The sequence below is a fragment of the Aulonocara sp. 'chitande type north' Nkhata Bay genome, linkage group LG6 (genome assembly GCF_057382095.1).
Source record: "Aulonocara sp. 'chitande type north' Nkhata Bay isolate Kocher_YH1m ecotype deep benthic linkage group LG6, A_spYH_male_GT1.1, whole genome shotgun sequence".
In the NCBI taxonomy this organism is placed as follows: Eukaryota; Metazoa; Chordata; class Actinopteri; order Cichliformes; family Cichlidae; genus Aulonocara; species Aulonocara sp. 'chitande type north' Nkhata Bay.
Genome location: NC_141349.1, coordinates 41,659,661 through 41,687,381, shown reverse-complemented (window position 1 = coordinate 41,687,381; position 27,721 = coordinate 41,659,661). Strand labels below are relative to the sequence as shown.

The 27,721-nt window shown below is 42.4% G+C and overlaps 1 protein-coding gene and 1 pseudogene across 19 annotated transcripts in view; one reads left to right on the top strand and one right to left on the bottom strand.

Annotated features, from left to right (window-relative positions):
- rims1b (regulating synaptic membrane exocytosis 1b) overlaps positions 1-27,721 on the bottom strand; it is a 92,895-nt gene that overhangs the window by 7,265 nt on the left and 57,909 nt on the right. For 10 of the 19 annotated variants that reach the window (XM_086297032.1, XM_086297037.1, XM_086297033.1 and 7 more), the window contains 13 exons: positions 25,717-25,833; positions 23,539-23,601; positions 23,066-23,143; positions 20,643-20,762; positions 19,801-19,884; positions 18,642-18,719; positions 18,144-18,209; positions 17,056-17,169; positions 16,537-16,643; positions 13,073-13,176; positions 12,781-12,941; positions 12,415-12,564; positions 6,917-7,134 (listed from right to left, as the gene is read on the bottom strand). In XM_086297032.1, coding sequence (XP_086153158.1) covers positions 6,917-7,134; positions 12,415-12,564; positions 12,781-12,941; positions 13,073-13,176; positions 16,537-16,643; positions 17,056-17,169; positions 18,144-18,209; positions 18,642-18,719; positions 19,801-19,884; positions 20,643-20,762; positions 23,066-23,143; positions 23,539-23,601; positions 25,717-25,833 — 1,460 coding nt within the window. The remainder of the gene's footprint in view (positions 1-6,916; positions 7,135-12,414; positions 12,565-12,780; positions 12,942-13,072; positions 13,177-16,536; positions 16,644-17,055; positions 17,170-18,143; positions 18,210-18,641; positions 18,720-19,800; positions 19,885-20,642; positions 20,763-23,065; positions 23,144-23,538; positions 23,602-25,716; positions 25,834-27,721) is intronic. The other 9 variants (XM_086297045.1, XM_086297049.1, XM_086297046.1 and 6 more) reach the window with 8 other exon arrangements.
- On the top strand, positions 348-1,523 carry LOC147328571 (general transcription factor II-I repeat domain-containing protein 2A-like; annotated as a pseudogene).

The window sequence follows — 27,721 nt, the reverse complement described above, 5'->3', positions numbered from 1 at the left end:
AGTCAAGTACCAAGGCCAGTTTTATGCTTTCATTCAAAATAGCAAAGGCCAGCAAACCACTGTCAGAGGGCGAGTTTTTAAAAGAATGTATGGTAGAGACAGGAGGTATTTTGTGCCCGGAGACCAAAGACAAATTTGAGAAAATCAGTTTATCACGGCGGACAGTGACTCGCCGTGTAGAACTAATAGATAAAGATATCACCAGCATATTAAACAAAAAGGCGAAGTCATTCACTTTTTATTCTTTAGCACTGGATGAAAGCAACGATGTCAAAGACACTGCTGAGCTCCTCATTTTTATCCGAGGAATCAACGAAACCTTTGAAATAACGGAGGAGTTTTTGACAATGGAGTCTCTGAAAGGACAAACACGGGGAGAGGACTTGTTTGAACGAGTGTCTGCTGCCATCGAAAACATGAAGCTTCCCTGGAGTAAGCTTGTTAACGTCACCACAGATGGATCTCCGAATTTAACGGGAAAAAACGTTGGCCTGCTGAGGAGAATCCAGAATAAAGTGAAAGATGAAAACTCTGACCAGGATGTGATTTTCCTCCACTGCATCATCCACCAGGAATCTCTATGTAAATCGGTGTTACAGCTGAATCATGTTGTGAATCCTGTGGTGAAACTTGTCAACTTCATACGCGCACGGGGACTTCAGCACCGTCAGTTCATTGCGTTTCTGGAGGAAACTGATGCGGATCACCAGGACCTGCTTTATCACTAACGTGTCCGCTGGTTGAGTTTGGGCAAAGTGTTTCAACGAGTGTGGGAGCTCAAAGAGGAGATTGGCGTGTTTTTGGAGCGGCAGGGGAAGACTGATGAATTTCCTGAGCTGAGCAACAAGAGCTGGATGTGTGACTTTGCGTTTGCTACAGACGTATTTTCACACTTGAATGAGCTCAACGTGAAACTGCAGGGGAAGGAGCAGTTTGTGCATGACATGCACACAAACGTGAAAGCCTTCAAATCCAAGCTGGCTTTATTCTCCAGGCAGATTTTGAACAAGTCATTCACTCATTTTCCTACACTAGCCACGCTGAAAGAGGCCGGAGCAAAAGTAAAGAAATACAGTGAGTCACTGGATGCACTGCACGGAGAATTCTGCCGTCGGTTTTTGGATTTCGATAAAATTGACAAGTCACTTCAATTGGTGGCCTTTCCTCTGTCACAAGACCCCGAAACAGCTCCAGAGGAGCTTCAGCTCGAACTCATCGACCTTCAGTCCGACCCTGCCTTAAAAGAGAAGTTCAGCTCTCTGAAACTAAATGACTTCTATGCTTCACTCAATGATGCCGCGTTTCCAAATCTAAGGCGAAGAGCGCAGATGATGTTGGCTTTGTTCGGCTCTACCTTCGTGTGTGAACAGACCTTCAGCGTCATGAACATCAACAAAGCCAGCCACAGATCCAAGTTAACAGACCTACACCTCAGATCAATCCTGAGAATCGCCACAACAAAACTAACTCCAGACTTTGATGCGCTGGCTAAAAAAGGAGACCAACAACACTGCTCCCATTAAAATGTGTGTCTCTCCGTGATACGCACGTTGTTAAAATGAACAGTGTGCGCAGATCAACTATAACGCTTCACAGACTGACTTGCTGCAACTGTTTCGTCCTTGCACTGGTCGTTGTTGACTTTTGGCACCGGGGAAACAAATTGAATAAAAGGAACAGGACAAGTACATCTGCATCTCCTACCGTTTTTGGAAAAAAAAAAAAAAGAGTTAGGAGGAGAGTGATGTGATATCCTGAAGGATAACAGAACTTTCAGTGCTTTAAAATAAAATATTCATTTATTTGATTTTCAGTGTTTAAAGGCTCATTTCGAAGTCAGAGATTTTATTGTAATGCTTTTCTTCATTTTCATTGGAAATTAAAGCACATGTTTTCTCCATATCCCAAGATGTGTATTTTTCCCCCAATGAGGTGATGTTTTCAAAGCATGCCATCTATCTACTCCTGTTCCGGCCCCTTTGTCAAATGTTAGAACTCAATGTGGCCCACGAATCAAAAAGTTTGCCCACCCCTGATCTAGAAGGTGGAAAATCCCAGAGTATCAGGATTCACACAAAGATTTTGCTGTTGTTGTTTCTGCATTTTCAGAGGACAGAGTTCACTCAGTGGCCTAAACAGTAAACCATTCATATGTTAGACAAAGCTGAATATCACAAGATAGCCCACAGATCCAGTTCAGGACTGTTTGATCTCGCTGTCTGAACCACGGTCAAAGTTGCGCCCATGTTCTGTAGAATCTGTTCACCAGCAGTAAACAGGAAATTGTTGGGCAGAAAAACAGCCAAAAAACCCCCACTGTGTGGCATCTCGGACAGGGGCGCGTCTGCCTTCTGACTCATGATGTTGGAAAACAACATTTCTGAGCCTCCCTTTATCCTGTGTCTAAAACCTCACAGTAAATAGTTTAGAAAATACAAGTGAGCCTCTCTTACCTGCATTCGGCATCATCCATCATGACCAAGAGAGACTTTTTTACATTAGGCTGATGTTCGTCCTTTCTCTACTTCCTCTCTCCCCTCTCTACATCAGTGGCAGTGGGCGAGCGACCCCCTGAAGGCCTAATATTCTCTAATAGCTTTTTATGCCCTCTACAATGAAGAGAAGTACAGCATTTGGCTTTCATCGTACATGCCCCGGTGGTGGAAGTGGATGCTGGGCTCGGACGAGCCACACTCTGTTGTGTGACCGCGAGCCGAGCTGTGGTTGTTTGTCTTTATGACGAGCGCTGGGCCAGCGACAGCAGCAGAAGTTTGTCTTTTACAGAACAAAAGGACACTTTCAATTTGCGGTGCTTGGGTACAGTCTGTACCTCGGGACAAAATGCAATGAATATTTCTGTATGGATGTGGTTGTTATTAGCTTAGCTGTAGCTTAAGGGTTCAAACCTGCATTCTCTAAGTCGAAGTGATCGCACACAGTAGTTTAACGGTGCAGCTGCTGTTTTAACCATATTTTCTTTAGAGAAAACCAACAAGAGAAATCACCTAGACTCCTGGGTTTGGTTAAATTAGATAATGTAATCAAGGTTTGCACTTTGCATGTCCTTTTGTAGGCAAAAATGAAGAATCTGGAAAAGTATAGAGTCATATGACTAAAACTTTTGGGGATCCCCAGACCTCTGCCTCCCTGCCCCCCAGCTCTTTTGGAAGGACACCGAGGCGTTTCCACCCACTAAGAGAATCCACACAGCACCGAAGCCCTGTGGCCCCTCCTGCAGGCAGCAGGCCCACAAGAGAGCGGGCCTGTGTAGCTCTTTTGGGAAGAGCCCAATAAATAATGACATAGAAGTCACAATCCAGCATGCACAGCATTCAGTTTGTCAGTGAGCAGCTCAACGTTAAAATCTCACAGCATAACTGCCCCCACAGGGACTTGTATTTAGAAGAACAAACTACTTTTCTTCACATTTAGCAGCTCAAAGAAAGAAGTAGGGGTGCAACGATACACAAAATTCACGGTTCGGTTCGATACTTTGGTGTCACGGTTTGATATTTTTTCGATACAAAAAAAATGTTCATGCATTTTTAATTTGTCATTTATTAAAATTATAAATATATATTTTAACTCAAAAGTACAGTTTTTAAATTTAACCCTAACCCTTGTGCGTGTTTTTTATTTTGACAGCGAATGCGCACCTGCGGACCACTTATGTGCAGCCCTGGTTATTTAGCTCCTCATATTGCAGCCACAGAAATTCTTTTGTCCATGAAACCATAAAGCTGCACTTTCTTTTTGCCTTATAGTCTGATTTGTCATAACTTCTCCGTTTTGTGGTAAGCTTTTCTTTGGCTGTCACTTCTTCACCCTGACCTGTCTTATTTGGCTCAGCAGAACTGAAATGCTTTTACACAGGCACTCACATAAGCTCAGCGATTCTCTGCGCGATCAACCTCTCACATGTTTAAGCTGCGGGAGATTTCACTTGTCATGTTTGCATAGTAAGCTAACGATTGATAAGACGATGTCAGAGGAATTGGTGTGCAAATTATCATCACTCACAGATCAGTGCTGTCGCTCTCTATACACAGTTCGCACAATTGCAAAGTGAAAGCAAAAAAACAAGCGCAAATTCAAACGCGATTTCAATATGTCACATATTGACAGTGGCTCACCGATGCCAATGACATAATTACCCAGCTACATTTCCGAAAGAATGCAAAAGCATTGACATATATTTTTCCTACAATAGCCCGATGGGCAGGGCAGAGATAGATTTTGGTAGCCCGACTGAAAAAATCGCTAGCCCCAGGATGTCAGGCTAGCGATATTGCAAGCCCTGTATCTGATTGAGGAATCACTCATCTTTGGAAAAGAGAGTTTATTACAGAGAAATGGCTCTTTCCAAAATAAAAGCTATACTATCTGCTTCTTCTGGGCTATATTCTCAGCAGCATAAGGAGAATCATGTGCTAACAGCTGTCTAAATGACTCGGCTAAAGTTAGTAGCATGCTTGTTGTTTTTGTCTTTGCACTAGGATGATGTCGGCGTAAATGTGCAGTCATATTCGTTGTGTTCCCGCTAGTGCTTTCAGGTTAATCTCGTTGAAATGACCTTAACACCACAACACGGCAAATCTCCGTTAACGAGCTACCGCCGATCGCCCCGTGCATGGGGCTAGACGGCCAACACGTTAACGAGCTAACTGCGCTAACACACTAGTTCACACCCATGTAATTGAGCATTGCATGGCACATCCAACATACTGTTTTACTTTAGTCCATGACTCCTTACCTTCAGGGTCATACGTCACATGAAAACCAAAATAATTCCAAACGCCAGATCTGAATGAGGGTGGGGGAGGTGCCCTGCGCTCTTCCTTCTGACTATGCTGTCTGTGTGGAGCACTCAGTGGATCTGCGCTCGACAGTGCAGCCTAGGCGGAGTAGTCGAACACAGATTCACTGAGCGCTCAACACAGACAGCATCGTCAGAAGGAAAGTTGATAAAATAAATTACAAATGTTGTATTGTTCGATACATATGCGTACCGAACCGAAAGCACTGTATCGAACGGTTCAATATCGATACGAATATCGTTGCACCCCTAGAAAGAAGGTATGAAGGAATCTGAGTAGTTTGCTTCTCATGCATCTATTATGCATGAGAAGCATGACAGTGCCGACCTGAGGACAATAAAATAAATTCACTTGAGAAAAATGAACCGTGTGATTCTTCCAAGGTGAGCACGGGTTTTTTAACTGGACTCAAATAATCTTGACAAAGATTTTAATGTTGCAAAGTTTGTGTCTGTCCTTCATATACAACCCACTGAACCAGCACAAGAAGGAAAATATTAAAGGAAACACTGAAAGATTTCAGCTTCTGCAACAAGTCGATTCTTTGTTGTCCTCGTTGAACCACTAACTGTGTGTTTGTGTCACTGTCCTGGAGTTTTGTGTTTTAGAATCACTAAAAATCCTCTGTTTTGGTTTTAGTTGTGACTTTTATTGTTTAGAATTATTGGTGTATTGCTTTCAGGTTTTTGAGCTCTTATTACCTCTGTAATGTGGTTTCTGTTAGTGTTTGAATTGTTTCTGTTCTTAACGTTTGTGCTAAAGTTGGTCTAACCACCCCGGTGTCCTTTGGCATCTTAAGTCTCCGTTTCCTGTTTTATTTTGGTAGCTGGTTGCTACTTGTGTTTTGTATTTAATTTTACTTGCCTTGTTGTTTTAATTACTTTCAGCTCTGTCCGGTTTGCTTGGTTACCTCTGGAGTGAGTATTTACTCTTTTGGTACTCTACACCTATAAAATTAAAGGCGTCTTTTCAGTTTCTTTGAGTCTGTCTGCGTTTGGGTTTTGTCTCCACGCTTTTTGATTGCTTGCATCAAATTCACTAATTCCTTAGTTTAAGTCAAATTAAAGGCAAGAAGTTTGTCACTTGACAAATGCAGGCAAAGCACCAATGTGCTCTGACTTTCAGCCCAGTGTCATCAGAAAACTTGACCAGAAATCTGCCCCACTGAGAATTCGTGCAGCTGTCTGTGCACATGATAAAAAGCAGAGGAGAACGACTTAGCCTTGTGGGGAGCCAGAGTTTGAGATAATAGGATTGGGCATGCAGGCATTTCCAAAAGCCCACTGAACTCTGTCAGTTAAAAAAATGAAAAGCAACAATAAATGTGATCGGGTAATGTCGGGACTGCATCTCATTGAACGTGGAAGAAAAATCTGCAAATAAACCTCCCATGTAAGATTTTGGTTTTCAAGATTCTTATATGCGCTGTCTAGAATGAAGAGCTTTGCCCACTAGACAAGCAAACCGCAGTGAATCTAGTTTATCACCAATTAAGCACACGTCATGTTTTCAAAGATTTTCACGACAAAGGATGTAAGTGCAGCTGGTCTGAACTGGTTACTTCGGATTTTGGAACAGGCATTACAGTTGATGTTTTCCATATACTGGATATGTTGCCACCCTCTGCACACCTCTGAGAAAGTGCAGAAAGGATCTCAGTGAGCTGATTAGCACAGTAATGCAGTGTGTGTCCACAGAGCCAGCGGGCTTTCTCATATTAACCCTCTTCAATCAGGTTGGGACTTCTTGCATTATTAAAATATCATTCTGAGGCGTGAGAGACTTCCTCGCTCATTAACATTCCTCAAGAAGTCAGATCTTGCAGATTACATCATGCATTTAATTAAACTTTACATATTGTACCTTTAATGGAAAAAAGAATGCAGGTTAGCAGAGGATGGAATCAGATTAGAGAAAGCTTTTGGAAAGTGACATACAGCAGATGGATGTTATGGATGTTAGGTATCTCCACCCTCTTTTCTAAATATTGTCATGTCTGCTTCCAAAAAACTAACATGGTCCAAAATCTTTAGTTTTAAGTTTTTTTTTTAAATACAGTCCTATGAAATTCCAGCAAATCCCTGAAACCGCCGACTCACCGGGGCCGCTGATCTGCGACGTGCTGCGGCTGCGACGGTTGCCAACGATGGCCACCACCCGCGCGCTGAGGCTGGAGCGTCTCTTCTTGCTGCCGCTGCCCACCGTGCCCAGCGCCGTGTCTGATTGGCTGCCGTCTGTGCGCTCCTGGGTGTAGATCTCTCCGCTCACGCTGGAACTCTTCAGCATGCTGCGGCCCATGGACGCTCGCATCTGCCGACTGGAGAGAGAAGGCGAAGCGTGACTTTGTGACCTGGTGTGTTTGATAGATGTTGTTATTAAGCTCTCTTTTACTTCGAGTGTACTGTACCTTTACTGTGGCACAACAACAAAAACAGCATGACTGATGGGAGGTGGGGATGACGAACATTGCTGAGGGAGCGTGTTTAATAAAAGAGCATCAAATAAAAGTCTGGAGTCCCAAAGAAAAGAAATGCAGTATAATCATCAACGTGTCACATGAGTCAAAACTCAAGCTTTACAAGCCAAACTTGACATCTTACAGTTTTAATGTCATTAAACATGTCGTTTAGCCTCATGTCTGCTCTGTTGACCAATCTGAGCACATTAAAATTAAGTTTTAAGACTAAAACTTAATTTCCAATTATAGTTTCAGTTAATTGTTTTTTTCTCCTGTCTAGTTTTTATTTGTCACATTTTTCCTTGTAAGTTAACTATAATAGGCTTTTAAGTGACATCTACATTCCTAATCATTTGACTCATATAAAGGAACTATATGTTTGGCCCTTTATGTTTTCTTCCCTATTTAGACACTTCTGAAATAATCGAAGCCAAATCATAAGTGGTTGGTAACAGAGCTGTGCTGTGAAACCCTCAAAAAAAGAGAATAAAAATGAAGTAGAATGTTCCAGCAGTTTATAGCTGAGCATATTATCTATTAAAGTTCAGTCTTCTTAAACAAGCCACTACACACGGACAGAACGTGTCCAGCAATCGATGCTGTCGCCTAGGGATTCGGAGGAGCTGTCGCATGTCCATCAGCTCAGAGGGGGCCAAAGTACTGCAAGAGAGTCCAGCTACGCTGCCCCTATCACCCAAACTCTCCGCTCCCTGTGGGTCCCTGACAGCTACAGCCCAGTGACCAAGAGGAGAAAGCGGGAGGGTGGTTTGAGGCCTCTCCACCTCTCCCTGCAGGGGAGTTAGAGAAGGGCGTGTAGAACAGGGGTAGGGTGGAAGGGGAGGATCCAGGTCTTGAGGGTGGAGGGGGTCCAGGCAGTCACAGCACAGGATGCATGCAAGGAGGGATCTGAGACATGCGAGGAGGATTACACAAACACAAACACATATAAACAGGCACAGGGGAAAAAAAATCAGTCTAATCACATTTGCTGTTTTTGGCTAAAAGGCTTGTGATTTGTGTGTGTGTGTTTTTTCCAGCTCATTTTTAAAATGTCAGCAGGAAAATTTATGCATTTGTCTGTTTGTGTGGTTTTATTCTGAAATGTCAGCGTGTCTGACCACAAACGTCTATGCAAACAAATGCAGTAGAAGGCAGGACTCACAAAAGCTTAAATGAGCAGCAGCTCATCAATTATTAGGAATTAGGAAGGAGAACTACATCAAACATGTGGGGGAATTAAAGAGGAAGGATAGGTTAAAGGACAGCTGTAACAGAAAAAGATGTAAAGACTGTCTAATCTCCTCTGTATGCACTCAGTCACTTCCACAAGCCATCATCAAAGCGGCCTGGAGGAGACGTGAAAATATCCACTGAATGCTTGCATTAATATCCAGCTCTGAGTGAAAACTGACCCGCGGCCTGCAGTCGATGTGCATCAACTCGTTACTAATTCCTGCCCACCCTCTGTCTAAAAACACATTACAGGCTTTCTGACACTGACCAGCTTTTATAAATGTAGTCTGACTCCACTGTCTGCTTTTAAAATCCAACTCTGTGTTTGAACTGAATAAAATGCTGCTCAGTCCATTACACGCGTTCTTTGTTTCCAGCATGCAAACAACGGGATATGAAAATCTGAAAGCCTCACTGTAATACTAGACCTCTCTTGTTTTCGAACACTGAGGGACTCCCAACGGAAGGCTAAACAATGTCAAAATGGCTCCTGCATTACCCGGTAATGCATAACCAGTACACCGACTGTGCAGCATTACCACAATTAAGCCAAAAACCGGAGTTCCTCTACCAGCTACACAAGGCCTGATTTGAAAGTGAGTCGCTCCCCACGGACTGTTAAAATGTGCGACTGTGTGCAAAGAACTTGTGGTCTCTGCAATTAGATGGAGTCAGTCTGCTACCAGTTTACAGTTGAATGGGGTCAAGTTTGCAATTACATGGAATCTGTTTGTGATACGGAAATTAACTGTGATAAATCAGCAAAAGCTGCAAATCTGTTGTTATCTAGATGGCAACAGAGCAGAAATTCACATCAAGTGGTTGCATGTAAGCCAGAACCTCGAAGGTGTGAAACTGAAATATGGAAATACCTCCACAAATACTGACGGAGTTGCTGCAGGACAGGAATTTAACTGCAAAATGCACCACCACCACCACCACCACCACCACACCAGGTGGTTTTTATCTTTCAGTAATACATTCTTTTCTTCTTTTGCACATCTAATTTTTCCTCTCTGTAATTTTGAGTTTGAATGTGCAGCCCATGGGAAAAATAAGCGGACCCCTGTGTCTTAAATTAATATGCAAACCTCATTTTTTGAAGGATTAAAATTAGTGTGCTTCTGTGCTACACAGTAACTTCTTTTTTTCAGGTAATGCTCTTAACAGTGACTCACTGTTAAAGGCTGTTATTTACTTTAATATTCCAGTTTGATTAGGCAGATGTGTCAATGTGTGTTGAGTTTTTCACACATCAGTGAGGTGGGGATGCTGTACATCAGAATTTTCTCTCTCTGACTCATAGATCCCAGTTTGTTCATTTTGGCCCTGAAACTATTAAAGGTTGAATTAGTTTGTTTTCAAGTTGAGATTCTTATACTTACAGGGCTCGTTTCAAGCTAGCACCTCCTAAGATAAATCTTAAGGTTAAAAACTGCAACGATAAAGCGAGTTTGGTGTTGGACAAATGGGTCCATAACAAAATGATTGTAGGTAGAGGAGTAAAGAGCCTTTGGGATGAACAGAAGCACTGATGGAGAGCGAGGCTCGGCCTTCCTCACTAATGTGTCTGAATGGGAAAAAATCCCCACAAACAAGTCTTCCCAGAAGAGTGAAGGCTCAGAGAATCTGATTAATGCCTGCTGACGGAGCTAATGTGACTGTCCACATACTTTTGGCTCTGTGCATGTGACTGTGGTTGCTTTTGTTTTACTGGTGATAAACTAAATAAAGAAAATAATCTATTCCTAACATACAAGCCTCTGACATCCGAGTCCGAGCTGCTTTTAAAAAACCTGGTTTGGATTGATCTGTGTAAAGAACGCCCGTCCTTTTTTCTCTTTTCTCTCACACCTCAATACATTAGCCAGCTAATAAGCTGCACTACATCATCACCTGGCTCACTGTGGAGCAGTGAGATGGGGTCATTTGTCCTTGTCAGCAGTCTGTTACTGCTGCTGAAGTAAGTGTGTGTGTGTGTGTGTGTAGCTGTATATAAGGAGACTAAAAAAGTCTCTTTTGAAAGAGGTTCTATTTCACTTACTTCCAGCATATTTTTGCTCTTGGATTCAACTAGAGTAGCTCTGTATGACTCACAGTACCTCCTTCGTCCTCTGCTGGACCCCTCCTTCAGTTCATCCTCTGTCTGAAACATCCCATTTAAGCTCCCTTTTCCTCTGTTTTAGAAAACTTTCTTCCAATCGGCTGCAGAATTCAACAGCAGCTTGGTGGGACGTCTCTGTTCACACCCCGAGCTTTGTGATTAAGATGACCATATTAGGTTATCTGCTCTCTGTGACATCATACAAATCCAAGGGTAGAAAAAACAGCCTGTAATTGAGCTTTAAAGCAGCCTTAAGTCTGAACTTTTGGCTGACAGGAATTACTTACACAGTGACCTCATGACTTGAAACATTGGCCGCCGTTTTTAACAGAATGTAACTGACAGAAAGTAAGAAACGTTTTAAATATCTACTTTCAAAATAAATGAGATCTGACAGACTCTTTCCCTCCTAGTACCCTCTTCCTAAAAAAAGGTTCCTTTCACTTTTTTTTAATCGGTTGTTTTTCCCCTCTATTTTTAGCCGTCTCAGGTCAACTGATGTTGATCCTTTTGGCTCAGCTTCTTATTTTCCCAAATGTGTAGTGTTAGTTCAGCTGGTGCTTAATTTTGAATTATGCAACTCGTGTTTGTGTTAGCGATTTATGTGGAACTCGTCTTGGTGCTGACTTTTGAATCCACCTATGGCTCAGGGAGGAATAATGATTAGCACCACAGATGGGACTAATGCTGTTAACGTGATTAAAAGTCATCAAGCTGTGTAACACAAAAGGACATTTTTTTAAATGTGTGTTTGCAGCACCCTAAGGTTATCTTAATCTTAATAACAGAGAAAAAACTTTTAGGTGGAGAAAAATATCTTAACATGTTGAGGCTGACTTGGAGTGCTTACCTGTTTTTATGGAAATGAATCAAAAGTATACTATTTGATTTAGCAGGCTAATAGCTTGAACAGTAACAGAGTTTAATTTTAAGTCCAGGCTCAGATCAAACATAAGCCCGCCGGGTTGATGGTTAAAGCAAACAAATCTGCTCACACACTGTTAAATTTTCTGTTCTCGACTTGGACTTTCAGGTGTTTACATCCACGCTCACCGCCGCTTCTGACGTTCAGCAACATGAAGTGGATAAGTTGACAGACACGGGGTATAAAATTCAGTGGTCAGGCTGCACATTTTTACAACTGGAGAATGTAAAAAATCACTTACAGCAACGTGAAATCTAGTTCAGGGATGTCTAAAACTTTGAACTCTGACCTTTCTGACAGCATTAAGAGGTTTATCTACACTTTTAATCTTGAGATATTTTGAGACATCTATAGATAGATGTTTAGATCTACAGATATCCTAGAAAAATAAGTGCCAAAGTGCTCATTGTGTCACAGTGATAAACAAACATGATAGAGAAATGCTGTTGTAATAAATGAACTCTTATAAATGTGTAAAATTACAGAAAATGTTTTGGTGATCCAAAAATGTTCCTTCACTTTTTTCAAAGCCACCCAGTGGGTGGAGTCTTTGCCGGACTGTTCCTGGACCCCGGGCCTTATGTTTGTGATCTAGTTCTCCTAATTTGTTGTTAAAGCCACTGCAGATGGGTAACAGGAGTTACCCATAAATATGGAGATTTCACTGGAGATTTCTTTCTCCAGAAAGAAAGGTTCCACATCTACATCTACAATAAACTATAATAAACCACCTCTATATAAACTGCTTATGTTTCCACCTTTAATAGCTTCTGACGGCCTTTCTTTGGACTTGAGAGGTCTATGTGGACCTAGTTGTGCAGTGAGCAGATGGACCGTTTGCCATCATGGGTGGATTCACCGTGTGACAACTCTTTACCTGGACTCTCTCGTGTCTCCTGCCACAGTGTGTCTCCTGTGCTTCAGCTCCTCGGAGAACTGCCTCTTTCCACCTTCGTTCTCCTCCTCCTCTCCATCCACCCCCCACGAGATCCTCCTGTCCTTCTTGTCCTCCTCTAATGACTTGGATCTGAGTTATGTGTGTTTGTGCGTTCATGTGTTTGCGTGCGTGTGGGTGGAAGAATCAGAGCATGCAGAAGGACACAAACATGCAACGGCAAGTGGCGTGCAAGAAAAGGAAAGACAGACTGTGATCAGCATGCACTTCTCCGACATCTGGGTTTAATTAGAGTATTAAAAATGATGGCTGTGGTGTTAAAAAGCAGCCTTTACAGTCACAACTGACCTGAGTCGTCCCCCGGGCCGTTCTGATTGGATAGACATGTAGCTGGTGCTACTGAGGCGGGAGGCACTGCTGGCACGGGAGATCGCCGACACGTCGCTCATATCGCTGTCTGAAGATCTGGCCGACATGTTGTCGCTGCTGCGCCTCTGTTCTGCATACATCTAAAGATGGAGGTAAAGTGAAGGAGGGTGGGAAGCTCAGTACATTTGTTCAAACTGAGGACGAATAAATAACAAATACATTGTTTATAAAGTCCAGAAGGAAGAGGTGAGCAGCGAATACAAACACTCACCTCCCGTTTGGTCTTGAGGTTTGTCTCAGGGTCATGGGAGGCTGAAGGCCGGTAGGAATGTACTTTCATCTGCAGCTGTCGGGCTCGCTCCTCCACTGCGAGGGCTGAGGCACAACATTTTTAAAAAGACAAAGGATATGGATAAAAGCATGTCACTGAGAAAAAAGCAAAACCCATGAAGAAAAATAAAATACACGTGTTTTAATTGGATAGTGTTTCCTGTGGATGCAGGACATGGGTTCTGACACTAGGTGGAGCATTATGTGCACTGGAAACTCCATCAGGAAGACTCAAAGACACTTTAGATCTGCACTGAAAAAGTATAAATTTCACATTCCAATCCAGGTCTTCTGGGAATGCCGGATTTGGATTTATGGTTAGGTGAAATCCTACTTTAGTGTTTAAAAATTTATCTTTGCAGAGAAAACCAGTGAATGTGAACCAGAAGGACACACATATACTGTAATAGCACTGGAAAGTGAGGAAAACTGACATAGGCTAAAGTTTTAGAGGGACTAAAACCAAATTCCCTGAAGTTAATGCTTTCAATCAAACAGCTGTTAAACTTATTTTACATTTTAGAGTTGCACAAAAAATAAATTCCCACCTGAGCGCATATTCCTAAACGCCACAACTGTGAGAACACCAACAACCCGGAGCTCTTTGGAAAAAGAGCCACTTGAGAGAATTTGGAAATATACTAAGACTCTTGGCGCCATCAGCAGGCAAGTGAGTGCTGAGAAATCTACCAGACAGTGACTGATGTTTTAAAGTCTGATAAAGTCTTAAAATCTAGCTAATTTCATGCAGCAGAAATTAAACTTAAGAATAATACTGTCATGGTCGTGGGTCAGGATAAAGACAAGCTGTGGAAGAGAGCCAGAGATTAATAATAACTCATAATTAAATGCAGAGAGGTGTATAAAAACACAGTGAGTGAAAAAGAAACACTCAGTGCATCATGGGAATCCCCCAACGCCTACACTTATTGCAGTGCACATAAAGGAGGAGTCAGGGTCACCTGATTCAGCCTTATCTGTATACTTTATCAAAAAAGGAAAAGTAGAGATAGTGTCTGTCTCCTGAATCCAAACTGGAAGCTGGTTCCACAGAAGAGGGGCCTGAAAACTGAAGGCTCTGCCTCCCATTCTACTTTTAAATACTCTAGGAACAACAAGTAGGCCTGCAGAGCGAGAGCGAAGTGCTCTAATGGGCTGATATGGTTCTACAAGGTCATAAGATAAGACGGGACCTTTTAAATTTGATTCTGGATTTAACAGGAAGCCAAAGAAGTGAAGACAACATGTGGGGAAATATGCTCTCTCTTTCTAGTCCCTGACATTACTTGTAGGTTTTAGCTTGTTTGGTTTAGCTGTGTCTCCCAGGTGTCTCCACTCTTACTCACCCTTCTATGAATATATTGTCTCACTCTCCCCTTGTCCTTTGTTCAGTTGTCCCTTTTTGCTGTTTGTATCCTCGTTCTGTGTCCTTGAGGACGTTCTAGAGTTTTCTGGTAACTTATTCCCTGCAGTAGCTCTGTTTGGCATATGCTCTGGATTATTTTAGACTTTGCTATTTCCTGCATCGACGCCATTAAAGGCGGATTGTTTGATACTGTATTTAAGTCCGCAACTCACTTTTTCGCAACCACCTTTTCTCTAGTTAAATAACAGAATTTATCATTTTTAAATACATCTTTACCTTTTAGGAAATAAGGTATGAGTTGAATGTATGAGTTTTCCACAAATGTTTCAAAATAAAAGTCTTTTTAAGACATGTAATGTTTAGTCCAGTGAAACCCTGTGAAGGTTTTAATTTTAAACCACCAGGAAATGTTGAGTTTGTATAAATAGTGAAATGCAGTAATGTTAATAAAACAAGTGAAAGTGGATCAAAAATACTAAAATAAGACTGACTGAATTATACAATCACTATCTGATTATTATATCAAACAGACATAAAAAGACATTTTTTCTTCAGCAGTTAATGCAAATAAAAGTTTCACATTCAGTCTGACTTTATGAACTCTCTTACATGTAATAGCTAAATCGGTTTCATTAACGGTGCAGTGTTGTCCCTGCACACTCTGCTCTACACCTACAGTTCTAAACAGTATGAAAACTCCACAGTTTTCATACTGTTTATATTGTTTTTTTCAATCAAAGGAGTGCTGAGCAGACAGAAATCTTGATGCACTTACTTTATGCTGACAGCTTCCTGAACTGCTTTCAGGGATTTTTGATAGGTTTGTTGTTTTGCCCTGAACTGTGTGTTTCAGGCTCTTTTTTTGAGAGTTTAAAAAATAAATTAACCCTTTTGACCCCAGAGGTCATTAAAACACAAACAACAAGAGCCAGTGCAACTGACTAAACTATGACTGAATTTTTTTCCTGCTGAGTCAAATCTGGAAGAATTACAGCTGCGAATTGTTAAAACAGGATTTTTTTAAATGAATGTGGCTGAACGTTTCACTCCAGCCTGGTGATTGTGATGTGGAGACTCATTATATGCATTTCCACATCCTAATCCTTCACTGTTGTGCTGCTGTTGGTGACAGAAATTGGAGATATTGTCTTTCAGGTGAAATTTAATAGCGCCGGGCTTGAGGGCTTAAAGAGTGACCATTTGTCATGCTTCAGTTCTGCTGTTTGAAGTGACCCAACACTGCAGTTGATCATTTTTACAGTCCTTCAAATGGCATCATGTAATTTTCAAATCTCACTCCTGGTGAGAAGGACACAGAGATTTATTGTACGCTAAACGTCCTAATCCGACAGATGAAAGACAAAATTCAGGCCAAAAAAACCTTAAAGGCACTGAAGCTGTGGGCATAGAGTCAAACATGAGCGCAGCCTACATAAGTGCATATGAGTTTTATCTACTCAGCACTCCTCTGCACTGACAATTTAAAGGCTGTTAACCCTTTTCAACCTGGAGGTCCCAGTACCTGGCTATAAAACACAATATGTGAGCATAATTAGAGGGTTTAACTTTTAAGGGTGCAGCATTGAAGCTGGTAGAGCTGCAATCCAGAATTTTAAAACAGGTTCAGTCACTACAGTTACTCATTATAAGGCTCTCTAATTTTAGCCCGTTCTAATCATAGGGTGTCAATAAGTGCTACTCATCAAAACTGCTGTCAGTCAAAGAACAATACAAGGTGTGCTTTGGCCTTCATGCACTTTTCATTTGTCAATAAGCTCGGTTACTGTTGTGAAGGGGCGTGTTTTCCTAAATTTCAGGGTGTGAAGCAGACATCTGACAAACGCCACTATAATACACACTGAGGTGACGGCGCAGGGCTGTTGTTCTGATGTCACTGGTCCAGTAATGGGACAAACCTGATGCATTTAAAAATCCTTTTAGTTATTCACTTTGACAACAGTTTGATGCGAATGATTACAACTATCAAACTGTAGCGATACATGTTTTTTCTTATGAATTTTTCTCCACACACAACGCACCTTGCTCTATACTGCTGCTTTTAGCGGGGAGCTGAGGGAGCTGCCTGCCCCTGCGACCTGATGAGGGAGTCCCCGCTGGGGAAGTCGGGCTGCCATAAGGGTGTGCTCTGCAGGACATGAACACACAAGGAGGTGCGAAAATTAGTTATACATACATATAATGATAAAGAGATTAATCTCTCATTCAAGTGAGACCCAACACTCAGTCACAGAAGCAACAAACTGGGGTCAATGGTAAAGGTCAAAGGTCAAGATAGGAGAGAAACTGATCAGAATCATCAATGAAGCTGCAGGAGAAGCAAAGGAAGATTCACCGAGTGTGTCTGAGTATTTCTACAGATCCCCAAAATACTTCAAATACTTTATGTACAGACAATTTATAAAAATATCACATCACTTGTGAGCAACATATCATAAAGATCATACTGGGATATGGCTGATATAGGTAGTATCTGTGCACTCAGTGTAACAGAGAGGAAACCAGGTGAGGGGAGGCGGGGCTCTGGCAACAGCATGCACCTGTCCAGCCGTGGTGAGTTAGGACAAGACCCTGACAGGACTGTCTGGCCAAAGGGCCTCAGAGGGCCTCCTCTCCCTCTACTGCCCCTCAGGATAGAGGTGGGCTGGATGCGACTGCCATCAGCAAATAAAAAGGAATAAAAACAGAAAGATAGCAACTCAAAACAACACAAACAGTCTGTTTCAGTGGTGGATGGTCATATTAATCATGGTCTAATCGGCCCACCTGCAGTTTTTTTTTGTTTTTAATCTAAAGGGGCAGCCAATCAGAAAAAGTCAGCTTACAGAAGGCGGGGCTTAACATATTACAATTATGAAATGTAAAGAAAATCCTAATATAATACAAGAAAACAATCAAAAACTTGACCAGAGTTAAATTTATCTGTTTTGTTCTTCAAGGCCGTGTCATCATGCACCTCTGAACCGCTTTCAGCACTGCCTCTATCTTCAGCTCTATTTTCAGATCACTGATCTCTAATTTCACCGTAGAGTTTAGATGGAGAGCATCATCTTCTGGGTCAAACTGACTGTACTTTAATGTTTAAGATGATTAAAAAACAAACAAACTACACCCTCCCAAATAGCCTTCTATCTTCAGCAGAGAAGTCAGCAGGGTCCGAGCCAGAACCATGTTCACTGTTTTTTGAATTTTCCTGACTTGTGCATTGTGCAAGGTCTTTGAGAGAAAAGTTTGGCTCTTTTTTGTGATGTGTGCCTGAAGCAATCCAGAGGTGTGCAAGTACACAACACTGAAGGGAAGATTGGACAAACATAACTTTGCACAGAGAATAAAAAGTCAGTTTGGCTTCTCGATTATTAAAAAAAGGCTTTTTTTCTTGCTTAATTCCAAACATATAAAACACAGAAACCCAGTTTTTGTCAGCGAAGCTCCATTTACTGTACAAAACAAATCACAAATATGGATCAATGTGTTTATATCTAAGGTCTTTCTGAGGATTTCTTAGAAAAAAAAATTCCACACATGACCAAAAGGAACAGATGGTTAAATATGATCCCTCTGGAGAAAAAGGAAGGGATTAGGGTAATGAGGTGGAAACACAGGTAAATGAATGAATGAATGAGCTTACCTGTCCCCCTCCAGGCTTTTTCTGCTGCCCTTTGGACAGTTTGGACCTGGAGAACTGTTAGACTGCCTGTGTTGGCACACAGCGGCCACAGAGAGAGAGGAAGAAAAACAAACACGATGTGGAAAATGGCGATGCAGAGAATGGCCCAACTGAGCTCTGGGCAAGAAATACTATAAAAAGGTTCAAACTCAGTCTTTCTATTGGTTTATGGAAGCTGCATAGCTGCAAAAGTGCTTTCAAGCCAGAGAAGTGAAGAAATTCAGAAGAGAGAAGCAGGTGCAGCACAACAAAGGAGAGATTATACAGCCTTAGACAACAAATATTTACAGGAAAAGGGTTGGAAGCGGTGCTGATCACAAGATCTACGATGTACATATCACTACAGGACAAGCTTCAGGCTACAGGATAGGCTTTCAAGTGAGAGTTCAGGGACGTATGAGCAGGCAAGCAGAACCGCAGCGTGTCAGGGGTCGGCACAGGGGGGTGGACCCGGTGTACCTGTCTTCCTCAGGGGCCACATGTTCTACTAAGATCCTGGGGCTCGGGGGAGTCGTTCGGGGCAAAGAGTTGGAACACCTGGAGGGGTGGGAAGGTGGGAGGGAGGAGGAGCATCCCAGTGGGAGAGAGGTTGTTAGTGAGGAAAGGGACAGTGAAGGCTGCTTTCAACTTCATGGCACAACATCAGGTAAAAGCTCCACAGAGACACGTTTCTGTGAGCAAACAAACTGACACGGTGGTAAAAATACCAGAAGAACTAGAATTATAATAACACAGTTTTTGTTGCATCTGTAAAATTAAACCTTCCTCACAGACTACAGAGGATCAAACATGGTGTCACCAGCTGTTACATCCCTATATGTTCCTAACAAGAGCTCGGTCAGCAGTTATACCAGCAATCAGACTCCACCAGGGCTCATGATAATCGGTGCGGACAGAATTTCTATGTGCAGTGAAGATGACAGCGATTGTCAGCTTTTTGTGATTCTGCTTTTTGCGGCTATGTGGACCTGCTCAATGGATTTCCAGCTTACAATGGGGCAGTTTGCAGCTGTGTTTGAAGAAGCTGGGATAAGAAATAGCATCGCCAAGTCTGAGGCCAGGATTCTCCAATGGGAAACGGTGGATTACTGGCTCAGGTAGAGACGTACAGAAAGGGATGAGTGTGAAGGTGAAGCTGTTGATTTACTGGCTGATCTCTCTCCTTATCCTCACCTTATTATTTGCAAATAAATAAATAATAAATGCACAGTATCCATGTTGCCATTTTTTCTGTTTACTGACTGCAGGGTGGAATCAATCTTAGTATATGACTCTTGGGAAGAAACTGAATAAGCATATCTGCAAATAATATCTGAGAGAAGCTGCACTCAGTTACGCTTGCTGGGACCTTTGTGGTTTATAATCTTATCTGTTCCTGTTTAACTCCTTCATCTGTCTTGGAGGTTAAAAGAACTGAGATATGCAAACAACTAGATAGTTTGAGTTGGGTTATTTTTTTTAAATGAGGGTGTATAATGGCAAATTTACTCATGTATGAAAGGGGCACATGATGTGAAGGGAAGTGGAGACATGCAGCATCCTAACACCCAAAAAGTTGAATGACTCCATCAGAAAAAGAGTGCAGATAGAGGTGATGGTGTGCATGTTCTTCTGATACCTGTCTCTGTCAGTAGAGTGAAAGTCTGGTCTCAGACACGTGGTGCTGGCGCTCCTCACTCTGTCCAACGACGGCTGCAGGTCACTGCACCGCCACAACAGGGCAGCAGAGAGAGAAACAGAGATGCACAGGGACAGAGGATGCGAGGAGGAGGCGAGGTGATGAAGATGTTGACAACAGAAGGATGATGAGTGGGAAGGGGAACAAGAGATACAGCAGAAATAGTCAAAAGAAAGATAACAAAATAAGGCAAAGAGTGAAGATGGGAGACCACCACAGAGGGAGAAGGAGAAAGGATGAGGCGAGCAAGTAAAAAAAGGGAGGGTTGATAAGAGAAAGAGGGACAAAGAAAATCCAGAGAAAATCAGAAGAAAGGTAACAAGAAGTGAGAGACAAAGAGAGAAGAAGGGAGGCCATGAGACAGCGCATTAAAACGGTAATGGCTCTGATGCTGTGTTTCCATTTATCACCGCCAGTCACTCCTCGCGGCCTCGCAGAGTGAGACCACTCAGATGAGAGGTTGTCATGGGAACCAGGTCTACATGGGAGAAGGGACGATTCGTGTGTCTGGGAGTGAGCGAGGAGAGCAGAGCTCCGCTGCATGTCTGTGCTGTGTCACATCATGCTGCTGACAACAGCTACTATCAACAGATGGCCGGCTCGTTGCCATCGCATGACGTCGCACACGACGCTTTGAGGCCAAACGCCTGACACGGGCGGCAACAAGAGCTTAAGAGTAACACCCTGCTTTTACCAGCACACGCTCCAAAGGGAAAAAGAAGCAGTTCTGGGTGGCAAGAGGACCAATGGTGGGAGGACATGTGAAGTGGGTGTGTTCTTACCTAACCGTGACCTCATCAGTGAACCTGAGCACACGGTGTGTGAGGATGCTACGAGGCAAGGCGCTGCCCCCCTCCTGCCTGTGGGGCGGCTTGCTCTTTAGGCATGCGGGGAGGGTGGAGCTGTGTGCCAGAAACCCCGCCCACAGTGGGTGGGGAAAGACCCGCATGCAAAGAGAGGCAAAGGAAAACAAAAATGACACACACAACTGAGAGAAACAAGCCAAATAAGTGCAGGAAGGGGAAACAACATGAAATTAACAAATGAAGTAGAACATTTACATGGCAACATAAAGCAGGGTAGCTTTAATGCATCCTGTCCACAGCTTATGTAACAGCTCGATTAAAAGGCTTCCTGCAGCATCGTGCCCACGAGATGAGCTACATGCAGTCTGTGACTTCAGAGAGCCGAGTGTAGAGATTGTTCTCTGGTGGATTGGCCCCGCACACATACGTACAGGAAGATTACATGTAACACCAATTACGTAACACAATCTAAAGCTACAGAGGCGACATGTGGCGAGGAAACCGAGCTGCAGCAGATCTATAGGATGTACGCGCTGTTATCAGAGCAGAACAGACAAAAATGGAGGGAACTGCTCCTACATGAAATGTCCACATAAAACCCATCGTGTCCCCCAAAGACCTTCATGAAGCAAGTCTCACTATTTCCCCCGCACTGGTTACCTGGGCATGTCCCCAATCAACTGTAATGAATCTGCTTAAAGAGCTATACCTTTACTACCATCTTTGCTGCAGTCAGATTGTAAGTGAGGATTTTTGAATGCTTCCCCCCTGTTTTTCAAACTTTTGGGGCTAAGCTACACCAAGTTATACAGAGTGGAATACATTTTAGCTTTTAAATTTTGGAAAGAAACTGAAATAGCATATTTCAAAAAATATACGAGCGTTTACTGTTCTGTGAAAGCAGTCAGAAGCAGGAAAAAGGGAAAGTAAGCAGATACTACATACATACACTCTCTGATTCCATCATCAGCATCTGAAAAATGATGTTACTTCGTGTGTTTTAGCCCATCAGCTGCAAAGCATCCTCAGGTTTCATTTAACCAGCAGTCATCATCAGGGTACTCTGGGAACTTCAACCCAAGCCAAGCTACAGCTGTTCACATCATTCAGGTTTTTTCATGAGACTTGATGGAGACAAACATCAGGTTCCTTTAAATAAGACTAAAACCACTTGTTCTGCTCTTTAGTTAAAGTTGGTCACTAGTGGACATTATGAGCAACCCTTCATACTAATACACAACAGGCAACAAGCCCTTGCTAGTACGCACTTAAATGGCACTGCCCCCAAGTTTAACCTGGTAAGCGGACACTTTGTGAGGCAAACAATGGTTTTGCATAAGATTACTACAAGTTGTGAAAGTTCTTAACATTAAGCAATCTCCATTCTCCACATTTCTACTTTCTTTTGTTTGTAAGCCTCCTAAGAGTCTACAGACAGGCTAACAGCCCATCTCGGCTTCATTTAGCCACAGCACTTTTAAACTAAATGCTAATGCCAGTGCTTACAATGTCAACAGCATGCCAGCGCTCTAATTAGCATGGAGGAAGACAGAAATCGAGTTAAAATGCTATTTAAATGTTCAGTGGTCTGCACTGTTACCTCGCAGTAAAAGGGGTCGAACCCAGGACGGGACTTTCTGTGTAGAATTTAAGTGGGTTTTCTTTGGGAGCTTCAGTTTCTCCATCCATCCAAAAAGTAGACGGATTAATGCTGCCTGTCTTGGTCTAGGACACTCTAGCAAAAGAGTGTTAATCTCGAGAGTTTCCTTTCTTGGTTAAATAAAAGTAACAACAGTAATTAAAAGTTTAGCAAGTTCAGTTTGTTTCTGCAGTCCGTCCAAACCATCGAGTAAGGGGAAGTCGCAAATAGCTAAACTGGTGTTACAATCATGCTTTTGTGTCCCTAAATGGATCCTTGGCCCTAAAAGTTTTGGTCACCCGTTGGTCAGCCCAAGCTGTTTTCACACATGAATATCTCCAGACTCACTGTTTGGTTCAGGTGAACTGCCCGTGCAAAGTGTGCAGAGTAGGTGAGCTCTGCTAGACCCTCACACGCAGCGTTACTAGAAACTGCAATTACTCCAATTGTGTTTCTTTTATGATTTGTAGTTGATGGGCTACACGTGTAAGATTAGCAGTGTGCTCATGTAAAAGATTGTGTAATGCAGATGGGAAAGCAACACATCTCACTGAAGCGGCACCATGACAAAGCAACTTGGCACACACTCCGACCACAGCACGCACAATCAGCACAGCGGCCTGGGAGACATATGGGCATTTATTGCATTGAGAGATCACTGCCACGAATAAATGGCCCACCAACTCCACAAATGAGTCTGGGAAAGCTGGACAGGCACAGAGAAGGGTTTGCAGGACTGCCTTTAATGCTAAAAGCTTACCTGTAAATGTCTTTATGGATACCGTTTACTAACAGGGGCATTTTGGGGGGGAGGGTGTTGCTGTATCTACCTATGCTCCTGGTTGTATGAGCGGAGGTCATGCACGTAAAGGAAGACAAGAAAAAAAGTGGAAAGACAATCCATAACTGCTGTTATGTAGAGAAGACATCCAAGGCAAAAAAAAAAAAAACGAAATAAAAGAAATTATTCACAAAGCTTTGCCTTCTTTGAGGTCAGGTGCCGAGCGGGGCTCAAATCCCCGCATACACTGTTATGAGACAGTTGAATTTATGTGTGCTACAACTACTCGTCACACTTTTGTCTTCATGCATGTGCAGAAAAGCAGAAATAACAGACACAACCATAACCAGCATGTTCCTTTTGCATTAAAACGGCCAACTTTAAGAGTTAAGATGGAGTTGTTAAAGTATAGTGAAAATGGAAATGATGACAGCTACTCTTTTTCTTTTTACCTGTTTGTGTGCAGGCACTCGGCACTCCCGCCCCGGATAGACCTGTGCATCTCCAGGACCTCACTGTCATTGGCATGACGATGGGTGAACAAATGAAAAACAACACAAAAGAAGAGGATGGCAACTCAGACAGGTAAAGTGAAGTTATGAATGACAGAAACCAGGAAATCATAATTCTGAGATTTCAATCAAGTCTCCGTTCAACAGCAGAGAATCCCATATGGAAAAGACTTAGAATAAACCTGTGCATACACTCCTGTAGTAAATGTTCATGTTTTACATACAACTCTTAAGAAAGTGGCATGCAACGCCACTACAGTGTGCACTTTCTATTTTGAGTCCAAAAGTGCATCTGCAATGAAAAGGGGGCTGTGCACTGTCTATGATGGCTTAACAGTAGAAAAGCTCTACACCGTCCACATTCAGTGGCTGCAGTAGGAAGAATAAAACACTGACCAACTCCCACTCTGTGGGCAGGTTTCACATGGGCGCTGGTGAGATCGTTCAGAATGAATCTGGAGTCTGCAGCTCCGAAATGGAAATTTCCATCATGTTTTTGGTGCAAGGTTGTGCAAACATAAATGCAGTTTTACATTTTATGTGTTTGGACTGTAGTAAAATACGTTTCTGTGAGTCATTATCATCAACAGCAGCAGCACATAGTATGGCAGCCGCCATTGTGACGAGGCACGAAGCACAGCGACCAGCTGCTTCCTCTCCACACGTGACAGTGTGTCATTTCCTTTCAGATGCACTGTTGACACTGTTGATGTATTTGTGGAAACTAAAATAATCTGTGTCTTTGCTTGAATAAGCTTGATTCCTGTTCACTGAGGTTCGTTCCTGAACTGCAGCAACTTTTTGCACAGCATTGCTCTGCTCATGCTCTGCATGGTTTGAATACATCGTCAGCACAGCGGCAGAAACAGCGGCATGTTCTTATCAAGCAGGGCTGTCACGTGTTCTGTTAAATTCTCTTTAGCTTAGAAGAGTTTAGTATTACGTGTCGTAAAAGGCTCAACAACGTTTGTTGTTGTTGTATTTTCACAATTTGCCGCGATCAGCGTGAGACTATTCGGTGTAAATAACTGTCTATGTAAACAGCCACACTCGCACACATTTAATGTGCACTTGATTTAATTTCCTACAATTATATTGCATGAAGAAACTGCAAAAAAGGCCACTTTTATGAGTAAACAGATTTAAAGATATAAAGGAGACAATAACTGCACTGCTGTAATCTGAAACTAAAGCATCCAGCATCTAATTCACTCAATTATACACAGAGCAAAGTGGTGGAATCTGCCCAAATCCAAATCCTTAATCCTAAATTTGCATCATGTGGGGCAAAAAATTCTAAGAAGAGGAAGGAAAAAAAAAGAAACTCTCCAAAAACCCAAGTTGTTCATAAACACCTCCACATGCAAGGAAACCCAAGATGCACACGAGGATTCCCAGAAACTGCTTCACAGCAAAAAGACCATCTGACCATGAAAGACACAATCTGGCGACTCAGAAGTAAAATACCAGTGCTGTGCGTGCGATACAGCAGGAAGTAAAACTTGAATCAGTGTAAAAACTGAGAAAATAAAGAAATTATTTGTACATAACTCTAACCCAGAACCACGGCACCAGCAGTACACGGGTGTGTTTTAACAGTCGAGTGGACGTACAATATGTGTAAACACAGCTTAGACTTCCTAAGTGTTCCTTTCTGTTGCTCTACATATCTAACAAATCTTTTTAATTAATGCAAAGAAGAACAGAGGTCCAGTATTCTTACAGATGCAAGTGCAGCACATGCCATGTTCTGTGTGAAGGAACCCGAAACTTTAAAATACACATAAAACTTCAACATTTACCACAAGTTCTTTTTCTATTTCTTTTCCATATGGGTAGTTTCACTCTGTTAGTAGTATTAGTAGAAAATAGTTTGGCAAGATCACATTACACACACATAAACAAAAACAATATTCAGCCTTTGAGAAATATATATAATTGTGTCAAAGCCCCAGAAGTTCATGTTTGATGATGGCCAGTTTCGCTGTTAGAGAATCAACCATTGATCTGACACATGTCAATCTTTCTTTTATTACAAGTAAAAAAGTCAACTAGAAGAGATTTTCACTGCCCCGCCCCTCATCCTGAAGATCCCAGGAGATTCCAACAGCAGGTTACCTGTCCTCAGAGTACTCGTAGTCCGAGTCACCTGAGCGTTGGTGCTCCAAGTGGGGCTCGTGGTAATGGGAGGGGGAGTGGGAGTGGTGGCGGTTCTGGTGGATCTCATCCAAACTCCTGATGATGAGAAAACATGTCATTTCTATATGTAATGTGAAAATGAGTGCAGTCATTAAAAGAAAGAAAAATGAAATAACTATAAAGTTGTGACTTTATCATGTTTATTCTCGCTTTACTGAGATCTGACTGAAGATTTGATGTAGAGACACGATGAGCAGGGGTAAGAAGTGAGATTGAAACGTTCTAGGTAAATGCTGCCTGCACTGCAAAGCAAGATTAATGTGTTGTTCGGGCATGTTGAGCCTAAAGTCAGAGTTTTCAGTACCAGGAAGGTGGATGCCTTTTAACCTGGCTAGATCACCATGGCAACTGCTGTGCTGAACACAAGCTAGAAGAGCGATTAGGGCACATTACAAAGTCAATCAGTCCATTTGTTGGTTATTTATCACCAAAAATTCAATGAGTAAAGATCCTTTCACACACAAGTGATTTGTCACTCTTCGTTTGGCTTCGGGACAGTATCAGAGCTGAGCGCACCGAATAGCTAAAAGTTTGAAGTTTCAGAGCTCTAAGATGTCGATTTGACATTTGAGATGAGCTGCAGCCTGAGCGTGCAAAGGGAAATAAATACATTAACTCAGGAATTTACACAGCTAATGATTTTCTGTCAGCTGTGCTCTGTTGTGGTGTTTTCTGGTTTACAGATTTGTTTAGCGTATCAGTTAAGGTCCCTGAGTCTTGGACCCAGAGGTTTGAGTTTGGCATGTTTTGGGGTTTTGTAGTTCTACATTTTTTATTATTTTTGTTGATTATTGTTTTATGCTTCCGTATTCTGCATTGGTTATATTTAGCTCTCTGCTGCTTTATAGTTTTAGTTTTATGTGTTTTCCTGGACGTTTTCCTGGAGAGAGGATACATTACCCAAGTTCAAAGACAGTGTGATTAGACACTGATGTACAACTTTTATTATTGTGGGAAAAAAGCAGAAAAAATCTCCAGATCAACCACCCATGAAATGTGACCCATGTTGTGGAGACCCGGCACTCAATCAAACATTTTAGATTTGAACTTCTGCTGCACTGCCAGCTTCTCCCTGGGTTAATGAAATGTTAACAAGAGCTGAGGTGGTTTGTCTCTTCCAGCTGTTCCAATTATTGAAATATATAGACAGCATCATCAAAAGCATCCATATGTGGGTCTCCAAAGAAGTAAATTCATTAAATATTCCCCAAACTGGGATGAGATCTGTCAGAATGGTGAATACGATCTACTCTTTACATCTGGCCAGCTGTGACACACAGAGTCTGTCGTGTGCCTGGGTCATTTGACCCAGTGTGTTGTGTTCTTGTATTTTCAAGTCATTTTCTATTATGGTTCATGGTTAAGTCCACGCTGGTAGTCTTGAGTTTAATCTGCGGTGCCTAGGTTGTTCTGTTTAGCATCTCTGTTTTGCCCTCTGTGTCTCTCTCTGTGTGTCTGTGTGTATATATGTTGTGTGAGTTCTTGCGTCTTGTTTCCCTTGTTTCATTCTATGTCCCCCCTGCCCATGTTTATCCATGTTTCCCCAGTCTGCCATGTCTCTCTTGTCTCCGTCTTTGCCTTTCCTCCATTTCTGTGTCATGTTCCTCCGTTTCCTGTTTTATTGTGAAGGTCTCCGGCTTCCATGTTCGGTGTGTCTAGTTCTGCTTCCCCTGTGGCGTCACGTTAATTCGTGTCAGCAGTGTTCCCCGTGTGTTTAGGTTTCACTTTTTAGTTTTGTGTCGCTTTTTCTCCCAGTAAATAAAGCTGTATTTTGGAGGTCCCGTCTCCGTGAGTCTGCATTTTGGGCCCTGTCCTGCCTGCGTTACACAGCTGTACTGTTTACAGTTTTACTGTTAAATCATTTGTTACACACAGCAGCCATGCTCAGGCTGAGCCCTGAGCTTCATTTTGGTTTTTTAAATCA